At 43.9% G+C, this 12,035-nt stretch overlaps 1 protein-coding gene across 1 annotated transcript in view; it reads right to left on the reverse strand.

Moving 5' to 3' along the window:
* Positions 1–1,675: 1,675 nt before the first annotated feature.
* The window catches only part of GRIK3 (glutamate ionotropic receptor kainate type subunit 3), a 245,188-nt gene continuing 234,828 nt past the window's right edge, over positions 1,676–12,035 (reverse strand). The window contains exons 14-16 of the mRNA XM_087970273.1: positions 9,427–9,649; positions 8,426–8,676; positions 1,676–6,549 (exon numbers count right to left, since the gene is read on the reverse strand). Of these exons, the coding sequence (XP_087826399.1) occupies positions 6,355–6,549; positions 8,426–8,676; positions 9,427–9,649 (669 nt within the window). The 3' untranslated portion in view covers positions 1,676–6,354. The remainder of the gene's footprint in view (positions 6,550–8,425; positions 8,677–9,426; positions 9,650–12,035) is intronic.

Below are 12,035 nucleotides of genomic sequence, written 5' to 3' on the forward strand. Positions count from 1 at the left end.
TGCAAGACAATTGCAGGGACTGACTACAAAGCAACAGCATGACAAAAAAGATCTGCAAGACATACCATTCGCCTGCAAACATGAACTAGTGAGACCATAAAACAGACAAATTCATCAAAAATGAAGAAGCTAAAGTGCTCTGGGACTTTAGAATTCAAACAGACAAGGACCTGACACACAACACCTTAACAATGGTTGATAAGAAAAACAAAAAATCTGGACAGTGCAGGTGGCAGTACCTCGAGACAACGAAATAAAAGAGAATATAGAAGATAACGAAATATAAAGACTTACAGATAGATGTAAAACAACTAGACAAAAAAAGGTGAAATAGTACCAATAATAATAGATGCCTTGGGTGCAATCCCAAAACATCTGCTGCACCACTTGAACCCCATCAGCACTGACAAAACTCCCATCAATTAATTGCAAAAGGCAGCTTAATGCGGAACAGACTACATCCTGTGACGATACCTTTAAGAATATCAAACAATATCTGCTTATCCCAGCTCTTTAGGAAACACTTGATTAAGTAGATAAAAATGCCAAACCCAGTCTAAATTTCTGGCTGACTATGCGACTAACAAACTCGAGTCAGTAATTAGTTTTTTAAGAAGTTTATCTTTTTTTGTTTTAAATAAACATGGCATTGCCTTATTTGTGACCTACCTCACATAGGGGGCTACAATCAAGGGAAGAATCTGCGTTACAAAGAACCCGAGATGCAGAAGGACCCTTTGGTCATGAGATTTTTAAAAATCGCACACCTGAAGGAGAAATTGCACAGTAGTTGATGAGGAAGAAGTTTTAGCTTTTCCTTCTTTCCCAAAGCAGCAATTACCTTTTAGAAGAGTGCCTTGAAGATCAGTTCCCAAATCCCATTAGTTTATGAAATACACCAGGTTAAGTGAACACTGGGGTGACATCTGCCATAAAGTTGGTTTGCCTGTTATCTCAGTTTTTTGAGAAGCTGGACTTTAATGTGATTTCCAAGTGACAATTTTTCAAGTTGATCACTTTATTTCTTAATCAACAGCAATCCTTTGGAAGACAAGTTCAGAACTGAATTGTTGAGAGTTTTTTTTCTGACAACTCTATAGTGGAAACGAATGCTGGTCATATGACAATTTATCATCCCACTTCCCAACTATTGTTCATGTTGAGATCTCTTTTGTGCTCTCCTTTCCAAACTACAATAAACTCCAGCTCTTGCTTTTGGAGTTGGGATCACTAGTGAGAAATTTTAATTATATTTAGGTAGATTGAATGGAAGACAAGAAAGAACATTGCTTGGTGTTTTGAACTGGCAAGGAGGCAGGGATATTTCTCTTGTGTGAAAGCTTGTGTCTATTGAAAGTTGTAGAGAAGTTGGGGAACCCAACCTCACCTAACCTCAGGAATGCTTAGAGGCTTAGCACAATTGGACTATGTGAATTATGGAACAATTGAAATGAAAGCTATCCTTGGACAGCTAATAGTTGAATGTATAAATTGCCTCCACAGAATAACCTTGCACTTGAGAAAGCAGAGAAAACTTGTTCCCACTCCCTAAATGCCAGTGGGAAGTTCTCTCCTGCAGAGAAGTCATTCTTTATTCTGTTGCAAACCAGATGCCATCTTCAAAAGGTGGCTACTGGTTCTTGCCACAGCTCAAGGATTCCATTTATCCTCAGAAATAGCTCATCTTTAGGTTCAGCCTCTCACAGGTTCACCCATCACAGGATCGGAGAATCTCAAAATAAGAGCCAATTTGAAAGGGGCCTCACTTCGGCTAGATATGCCCAGTTTACATTATTTTTTTTAAATGATTTTCAAGATACAAGGCTCCCCAAAATAATCCAGAGTTTAGGTTCAGAACTAAAATTGATTCCTACAAAAAATAAACTCAAAGAATTGGAACTTTTAAAGGATTATATTTGGGGGGGGGGGAATTTTGGATAAAGTTCACAACTTAGTTCATAACGTCATAGTCCATATGCAATTATGCTAATGCCAGAATTAATCTGTTAGCATGCTAAGACAAACCAAGTAAAACTTGGTGTTAGATTTATCTTATATTGACATAGCCCCTTAGGGAGGTGGAAATAAGATTATTGATTTATTTATTTACATAGAAAAGGGGTTGTTATACCAAATGTACGTGCATATTCCATGTGATTGTACAGACTTTTGTTGTTGTTTTGGTACTTCCAAGTTAGTCTTCATTTCTGTTGACGGTCTGGACAAGTCCCTGTAATTTTCTTAGCAAATGATTTGCCATTATCTGCCTCCTAGGGCTCAGAAAGAGTGACTGGCTTAGGGGAAGGAACAGGTCTTGTCATTCCCTGCTTGATGCCTTAACCATTACACCAAACTGCCTCTCTTTGTACAGGTCTTAGTCCCTTGCAAATAACAGTCTTCTTGGAAAGTGGAAGAATCTGGCCCTTTCAACAGTTTATTAAAATAAAATAAAATGTGTTCCTTTAAGTCTCTTGATTGCAAAGGAAACTTCCTGATTCTGCTTCTATTCTTTTTATTTCTTCTCCCATCTCATCTAAGTTCTTGTTGGTGATTTTTCATTCATCAGTGGCATTTTTTTATGGCACACAAAGCAGTTCAACTTTTTCTCTTGCAGACATTGTGGCTTCTTTTAAGGTTTAAAAAAATTAACAGATGCAAAATGTTTGGAGATTTCTTTTGTAGAAATGTTTTATTTAAAATTTTAACAATGTTACCGCATACAGCAAAACTGTGCACTTGATATATCACAGTGTCTTAAAAAGGAAAATAATCATTTTTGTTTGTTTTAAAACTTTAAATAGTTCTTTTTTGGAAATTCTATTTACATCTGCCTAGAATGATCTGCAAGTAACACAGTTACTATGAAACCAAAATTCTTACAAAATGTTTACAAAAAACTAAATTTATAGAAATTTCTGCATGTCCACAAAGGAATTTTCCCCTGAATGTCACAGAGACCAGTTCTGTGTCTGTTGTTAGGAAATCAGTCTGGAGAGAGAGAGGATGTTCAGTTGCCATCCCCAAAGTCACTGCAAATAGACTCTTTTTGTGCAGATATTGTTCGAGAGCCAAAGAAGTCCTATTAAGGATAAAGAATGAGTTGCGTAGTTGTGAGTTTGAAGCATGTGCACTTTGGCAATTGGTCTTGCACAGCAACTTTTGTGGTAGACCAACAGCTCAATGTTCAAAGCCAAAGCAGTTTGGTCTTCCTCTAGCCAAGATGTTGAAGGTGACAGAGGGCCTTGTACATCTGATCTGGTGGGTCAGCATTTGGTGGGTGCCAGGGAAATGAGTGGGCTATCTTAGACTTCCAGGGCACTGCCCTGGCCTGGGTCTCAGCTGTGGAAAAGCTCAGCTGCTCTAATGGAAGAACAGCCACCTCAACCAGCTCCACGGCTCTCTATGCAAATTCAGCCAGCAACACTTTGTATATGAAGCATGGTCTTCAGATACACTTCACATTTACTTTTAGTTCTTCTCCTCAGAAAGCTGAAAAAACAGAACTGGTTGTTGATTCAGATGGCTGGTTTCCCCCAGCAGGCAGGCGACCTCTTCTGATAGTCTTTCCTCCAAGTTCAGCCTTTGGAAGCCTCCTCTTCGTTGTTACACACAAGATGGAAAAGATTTGCATAAGCAGACTGGTTGGGAAGGATGAAAGACAGCAGGAAGGAAAAAAGGAGCTTGCTGCTGTGCTTAAAACTGAAAAGAAAAGGAGTCCATTTCACCTACATTTCAGAGATCAAATTAAGGGAGCTCTTTTAGACTAGCGCAACTTGGCCAAGCCAAAACACAAAACAAAAAGAGGAACTCCTGACATTTGAAAGGACTCTGTGATAACTAAAACAGCTTGTTTCTGATGTACTAATCCATTAGGCTTTCTTGGAGCAGGAGAAATGAATTGGTAATTAAAAATGAGTAAATGAAATGGATATACAAAACTGGCTTTACTTATCACCACATTCAGTGCTGTACAAAAAGGACTCTGCAGGGAGGTTGAATTAAGCTAAGGATGTTCCCTCATCTCCTCTTCTGCCTTAAAACCCTCCTTATAGGACGGAGAAACCCCCATTCCATTCTCTTTCTTAAAGGTCCCAAGTGGCCCTGTTTGAAATGAGCTAAAAGATTGAATGTTCTCCGAGTCAAGTATCTTCTCTTTCAGGATGTGACTGAACACCTTGAGAAATATTCCCGGGCTCCCTTTTACTACCTACTGTCCTCACTGCTGATATGAGTAACCCAAGAAAGGGAGGGGCTGAAAATATTTTCTTCACCAGTTTCTCATCATAAAGCAGCTGCTTGGGGCTGAAATAAGATGGGGGGGGGGGCTGAAATTCTTCCCTGGGCCGTAGTTATGTTCAAACTCTCTTTCAGCCTGCTGTTTCCTAAAGAAGCTGGACCCATCTCAGCCCCCCACTTCAAGCCCTGGGTTACAACATACTTGTCTCTCTAGTTGCATGTTAGGCCTTTGCTGGAGGAGCAGGAAAAGGCTAAGTTACTCTGCAAGCTGCTGCAGATCAACAGGGAGCCAACCCCACACTTACTAGCACTGATGATGCTATTTAGAAGGGCAATAAAGTGCCTGCAAGCAAACAAACAGGCTCAGAGGGTGTCAAGGACTCCACAGAACTCTTGATGTGTCTCCGGGCCAAGCTCTACTTCTGCTGCTAATGGGCCAGCTGAACCTGCTGTGCCCAGAGCTCTTGGGTGACCTTGGTGAAGTGGCTGGATGGCCATAGAAGAGGCCAGGGGGTCAGATCTCAAAAGGCACTTTAGAGGACAGCCTTGGAACAGCCTTCTCCCTCTTGCCACTCTGGCCATCCACTGATGTGAGGAGTCAGAACGATGGAGGGAAGCTACGCCTTCATGGGCATGCTTTTCTTGAACTTCTTTCCGCTTGGAAAGGTACCAATTCCAGAAAATGTGGCAAGCTTAGCCAGATGCTGATGCTAAATGCTGATGCTTGAATTAAAATGTGTCATCTGACTCTGGCAGCCACTACACCATCAGCCTTTTATATGCCAGTAATTTCCCAGGCCAGGGGGTGGCACAGAATCTATGCCTGGCAATTATACAAAGAGGAGCGTGGGAAAGAGCAGCCCGATCCCTGGCTCCTTCCAAATGGCAAGTGGTCTTTGGTCATTGGGAGAGAAAAACTCTGCTTGGAAGAAAAATGGAAACCAGGTGCTCTCCGTGGTGCCTGGTCAAGCCCAAGCGTTGGAATCAGTTCATCCTTTGGGAACGACTAGGGAGAACCCTTATGGCAACTCAGGACTTAATTCTAGGTTGGATCCCCTTGATAAGTTCCCATCCGTTGCTCCTTGTCCTGCCCTCTCAGGTGCTTTGGAGAATAGGCCAATCCCGTCTTCTCTGCGACAGCCCCTCAAATATTGGAAATTACCTTGGATCCCACTTGGAAGTGTATCCTTGGGCAGCAGGGCACTTTTGAGGAACTATACCCAGGGGCCAACCAGGGGCATCCATACACTCATTACAGCCTTGCCACTGCTGCCAGCATGGCGGAATGTCCGTCCACATGTATGGAATGTCACTAGGTCCTTCAGCTCTCAAATGCCCAACTCTATCCCCTGTTCACCCCCACACAAATCCACACTGTCATTGCTTCCCATTTGCAGATGTTGGCATATCTCTTTCCTGGGAACTCTGCCAGGCTGGATCTGGTGACTAGATTGAGCAGAGCCCGGCAAAGATAATTCCTCTCCAGGGTGGCAGGACCACGTTGACCTGCCATGGTGTGCTCTGTTGCCTTCTTGTTGCATCTCCCGACAGCTGAGGGACTCCTATACCTGCCAACCGAAGAAGGGAGGGCTCCTGTAGCACTGCCATCACCCTCCATGCCATGCCAAGGGAGCTCTTCCTGAAGAACCATCGTTCAGCCCAGTAGGGAGTCAAAAAATACAGTTCTGCTCCTCCCAGCAACAGTGGTTGCTCTGGCCAGGAGCCCCCCCTTGCCCCCCTCTCTTCCTGTTCTGCTCAATTGCCTCTGAAGCCCCTGGTCCATGTGGGGCTCCCACATGTATCTTCTGACCCAAGGTCCCCTTTGCTTATTGCCATACTTAATCCCCAAAGGGTAGGGTCCGAGATCTCAGACCGTGGGAAGTGCCTGCTTTGTCTTTTCCATTTTCTTGATATGTAAACATCGAGACTCTTGGAGGTGTCCAGGTGAGGAATGAGGGGCTGGTTGTTGCAAGGCCTGCAAGGGAAGAATTAAGACCCCCAGCTGCAGAGGTGGGGCCACCTGCTGTGGGTCCATCCTTTCACAGGCCTTCTGCTCAGTGGTCGGCTGCTTCTCAGGAGGTCTTTTCCTTGGCACCCCAGTCCTCACCCCTCTGCTGGCTAGGGGAAGGCAGGGGTCAGCCCCGTGTTACAGGCCAGGTTGTCTTTGCTGGGAAGCCGCCGGTTGTTGAACGAGTGCATGTTGATGACGGCGTCGGTCTTTACCATGAGGGGAGGCTGGGCTTTGTGCTTCGTGCGCTGCTGGCAGGTGAGGGACAGCCGGATCTCCTCAGCCATGGCGCTGCAGAAGGACCGCTGGAAGCAGAGAGGCCAGAGGAAGAACAGGGCATTAGAATCAGAGCTTGCCTCCCTCAAGCCCAGCACCTCAAAAGGCTCACAGAAGGCTGATGAATTAGGAGAGACAGATGAGGGCAACTAAGGGGATATGGGGACTGTCTGGCAAAGATGGAGGGGAGACAGAATACCTGTGTTCAGATATGTCAAAGATGGTCAGACGTTCTCTTCCATTCCCAGAGCATCCAGAATCAGAAATGAAAGGGATAAGTTGCAGCTCCCTAGACTTTGTTTAAATATAAGGAAGAAATTTCTGATGGTCTCCTCTACTGTATACCAGAGAGGAGCAGCCTATCTCCAACTCTTTTTAAGGATCTGGACAGCCAAATGGATTAAGCAGTTTTCCTGCACATCACAGAGGGCTGAACTAGATGATGCTTGTGGTGTCTTCCAGCATTTATGTGATTCTATGACTTTAAGACTCTGTCTCTTCTAATTAATTACCAATTTCTTTGTTATATAAACCTCAACATATTGACACTTTGTCCCACCCTGAAGTTGTGTGCTTTGTTGGGTGGTGGTGGGGGGAGGGACTGTTTTCCAATAGAGCCAACAAGCCAACTGGGTTGTTTTGTGTTGGGGTGTTTAGAAGTAAAGCAGACTTTTGTCCATCTGGAACATGTTAATTCAGATTAGTGTACCTAGTATTGTCCCTGGGACAGTGTTTGCTCCACCAACTCCTGGACAGAACCATCAGGTTCATCAGGTGACAGAGAAAGTCATTCTCCCCGTCCCCAGGCAGCATTTCTTTCAACTTCCCAGTTCCCTGCTTTGGACTCCTGGCTCCCTGTTAAGAGACGGTGACCTATCCCCTGTCTACAGCACAGTCCTTTCAGCAGGGCCAAGAAGGTTCCACACCTGTATTCACTCTGATTCGGGTGACTCTGAGGATACAGACAACCCCCCAAGTGGGCTCAATGACTCTCCAAGTGCTACAACTGGATGACCTCAAGGAATATAAATACTTCCATTCCTCATTAGTCAGTCAGAACCAAATTAGCTTCTTGGATGAGAAGTGAAAAGTTTTCAAAGGAAAAAAACAAGAAGAAGAAGGAAGTTCAGCTGCCTTTTGAAGAAAAGCACCTTTGGGACAACCTTGACCTGGATAATTGAGAATCTCCATAGAGCAGGGGTCACCAAACTTGACAGCTTTAAGACTTGTGGACTTCAACTCCCAGAATTCCTTCTCTAGTCATGATAGCTCAGGAATTCTGGGAGTTGAAGTCCACAAGTCTTAAAGTTGCCCAGTTTGAAAGACCTCTGTCCTAGACTCTGCCTTCCCTGCCTCAACAAGTGGGAAAAGCTGATGTTTACTGTGGCAAAGCCAGTTCCATAGATAATCTGGCCCTATGGCACATAGTGCTCTGTGATGTGCTGCTTTCATTTCCTAGCAGTTCATCATGTAACCAATTGTCAAGGTCACATCTTATAGAGCAGGGGTCACCAAACTTGACAGCTTTAAGACTTGTGGACTTCAACTCCCAGAATTCCTCCTCCAGTCATGTTAACTCAGGAATTCTGGGAGTTGAAGCCCACAAGTCTTAAAGTGGCCAAGATTGAAGACCCTTGGCTTAGAGTGTTAGCAGAGACCTCAACACTGCTTCCCTAGGGCAAAGGGATTTCAAGCTAGGTGCCTGGGAAGAAGCTGCTTCTCCTCCTTCTCAGAGATCCTTTCTGGATGGAAAGGACAATCTTCTCTATATCATTGTTTAAAAGGAGGGGGGGAGAGTCAGACACACAGTATGGAATTGCTCTGAGCTAGCAAAATCATGATGTTTGGGGCGCCTCTTCCCTTTGGGATGATCCAAGAAAGAAGAAAAACGAAGGATGCCAATACCTGCTCCCGCTCAGCTGTCTTGCGCAGCTTGTAGATGAACTCCACAGTGGCTACGAAGACCGAGAGGATGAGGCCAGCGGCCAAGACGATGAAGAGCCCACCAATGTTCTGAATGCCAAGGGCGCTGGCTTCCTTGCTCTCCTCTTCCGGGCAGCCGTTGCTTCGCCACCACTTCTCCTTCATGGCATGCAGCTTTGCCTCTTCCTGAAGCTGGAGGATCGCAATGGTGATCTTGTCTCGGTATGGCGAACCTATAAGTGGACGAGGCAGAAGACGGAGCATTGCAGGATACCCAGAGGACAAAGCTAAAAGGAAGATTGCTCTACACAAAACCTACGGGAGAATTTTCAGTCAGATCTGTGGACTCACACAAACCTGGAAAAGCAATGCACTTTTTGCTGACATTCCTATTGATGGGAATGTCAGACATAATTGATACAGCCATAAGGTTCCTATCTGCTTGCACTGATAATTTTCACTGCCTCAAAGGAATCACTGCACATTCTTGGTGCAGGATAAGTCAGCTCAAGAAAGGCAGTTTCAGAGGTAATTCTAAAGTGCTTGCAGGAGGCTAACTATTTCTTTAGTCCAGGATTTCTTTGATAGTGGAGTGATATTCTCTGAGTGTGGTTGCTTTCTTGCAGAGGTTTTATTACCTAACTAGGTAACATCATTATTGCACTGATGTTATCTAGTTGGCCAAAGAAACATCTACTAGCAAACAACCAAGAGAATACCAAGGACTCCACAGTTCAACCCTGAGCTGCAAATATTCTCTTCTATTGGTTATTTGATTGCTATAGTAGACATATGGGATGATCAGGGATTATCTCTAACCCTAGATTGGTCCATGACAACCTTTGCAGTTGTGCCTTGTTAGCAGTCAGTTTGGTTTGGTTTAAACCATAGTCTGTAGAGCCCAAGTTCCTGCATGCTTTTATCAAATGCCCCCGCCTCCCATCCTGCAGCCTTTTGTTCTCTCTGGACCCTGCTGCTCTCACCCATGGGAGTGCCAATCCCATAGCCCTTGGAATCAATCAGTCCCCCAATCTGGGTTAGGTTGCAGTTTCGTTGGGTGATGTACTCAATGGTAGTGGATTCCATCAGCAGGGCATAGTCAGAAGTCAGGGCACGCTGGATCCCTTCTTCATTGTTCTTCACAAGAGCGGAGGGTTTGCTGCTCATGAAGGCCCACATTTTTTCAAAAGTAGAGATCTTGGACTTCTGAAAGGGCAGATCAATGGAAAACAAAAGAACAAGAAGGGAGGCTTTTTAGGCCAAGGCAAGAGGGATAAGGTATAATTCACTCAAAAGACACTGTAGGCCAGCTCCTGCCCAGCCCTTACCTTCATCTCAAATGTCATGCCACAGGAGATTTGGGCTCTAAATGGGCCAGCAGTCAAAAGGAGCTCAAGCAAAAAACACTCTTCCTTTACATTACACAGAAAAATTCTGTAGGAGCTAGATTACTCCAGCTCCTCCATAATGCACATAGCTCTTTGGTGCCTCTACTGATTCTGGTGATGTATGGCATTCCATGAAAATCATGAATGAGAAGAGTTTGAGCATGTGGAATCAAAGAAAAGTCATCCAGAATTCAGAGCTTTTGCCAGGACTGTTCATGTCAGACCTGTTCCTTGGTTAGATTGACAACCTGTAACTAAGGCAGACAAGTTCTGACTAGCAGGTATCCACCATGACCCTTTTGAAGTTTGCCAGTGCTGGAAGAGAAGAAGAGAACTACAAAGTAGTAGAGTTGGAAGGGACTTGGGGGGTGGGGGGAGGTCTTCAACACCCTCTATATCAATCTGGACAAATGGCTGTCCAATCTCTTCTTAAAAATTAGATGGGGCACCCACAACTTTTGAAGGCATGCCGTTCCACTGATTAATTGTCACTGATGTAAAGAAAGAAGATCATTAAGATAAGAAAGTGGCACAGGCATAAGAATATTTCTTAAAAAAAAAAAAAAAACTGGATAGGTAATACGTCTCTCAACTAGGAGAGATCCCAGGTAGCTATCATCTTTGGTCTTGGATGGGGCTGAAGTATCCCAGGCAGACTTGATGTGTAACTTGTGGGTCCCCAACTCACAGCTCCTGCTCAAAGAACAGGTGGCAGCCATGGCCAGGAGCGTCTTTGCCCAATTCTGTGTTGTGCACCAATTACACCCTTCCCTGAACAGGGAGTCTCTACACTCAGTCACTTGTGCACTGGTCATCTCCCAATTGCTTAGTGAAATGCACTGGGTACCAGTTTGCTTCTGGATCCAATTCAAGGTGTTGGCCATCACCTATAAAGCCCCACAATGCATAGGACCAGATTATCTACAAATCCAGCTTTGCCTAATCTCATCAGCCTGTCTCATTTGATCAGGCAGGAAAGGTATGCTGTAGACCCCATTAGTCAAATGATTTTGACTGGCACTGTCTAGGAAGGCAGCTTTCTCTGTTGTGGCCCTGCTTAATGGAACATCCAACCCCCAGGAGGGAGGAAAGTCCCCAACTGACTTTCCACAAAGAGATCAAAACTTGGCTTCATGGCCTTGTGGTGGTGCGGGGCAGAAAGGACAACTCAACCGTGTGGCTGGGTAGTTCCTTGAGAGCCCCACCCTAGCCTATAATAACCCAATGTTAAATGGCCATCTTAGAACTTTTTCTTTCTTCTTTTGATATTTGATTGTCATTATTCTGTAATTTTAAAATTATTAGCCCTAATTTATTTTTTTAATCTTAATACTAATTCTTCTGCATTGTTTTGCTTATTGGTCATACTATAGTGTACATGGTTCAGAGTCCTTCCTTGAGGGGAGGTTTAGAAATATGAACTGAAATAAAATAAATAAATAAAATATAAAGAAAGAAAGAAAAAAGAAAGAAAGAAAAAAGAAAGAAAGAAAGAAAGAAAGAAAGAAAGAAAGAAAGAAAGAAAGAAAGAAAGAAAGAAAGAAAGCTATCCATTTCAGTTGTTTCTAAAACAAAAGCAAATAAAGAAGTATTTGGCTGTGCTTGTAGATGACTCTAGACTGGCCATGTTGTCTGAAGAATTCTGGGACTTGAAGTCCACAAGTTTTAAAGTTGCCAAGTTTGGAGACTCCTGTCCTAGACAATAGTGTTTAAATCATGACACAGTGCCTGGGTTGGAAGTGACATCAAAAGTAATCTAGTCCACCTTCATGCTGAGGCAGTAATCCAGTCTACCTATCTAGTCTCTGCTAACATTAATTTAAGAAAGAATCTACCTCCTTGGAGGAAGCCAACACCACTTCCAGGAGTTCACCCTGCCTGACTATCCTGTCGTAAACTCCATTGCATTATAACAGGAAGCCAGTTTGATTCATCATCCATGGATCAGCCTTGTCAACATTCCAAAATGGTGCTCCTTTTATGTCTGATTTATCTCTAAGGTAATCTAAGATGTACTAAGGCCCATCAACCTTTTCTCAGGAGGTTTCATCTTGAGGCCCACACCTTTTTCTGCTTCTTAAGTCTCATTCTGAACTTGCAGATGCTCCATAAATCCAAGCTGATGGAGCAACCGGCTAAGCTTACAGAAAACGAAGGAGCCCCTCTGATTTTCTCACTGCCAAGTCCAGAAAGAGAAGCAAAAT

This window comes from Notechis scutatus, chromosome 8 (genome assembly GCF_049901735.1).
Source record: "Notechis scutatus isolate UNSWTSFEM ecotype Mainland chromosome 8, rNotScu1.2, whole genome shotgun sequence".
NCBI classification, from domain to species: domain Eukaryota; kingdom Metazoa; phylum Chordata; class Lepidosauria; order Squamata; family Elapidae; genus Notechis; species Notechis scutatus.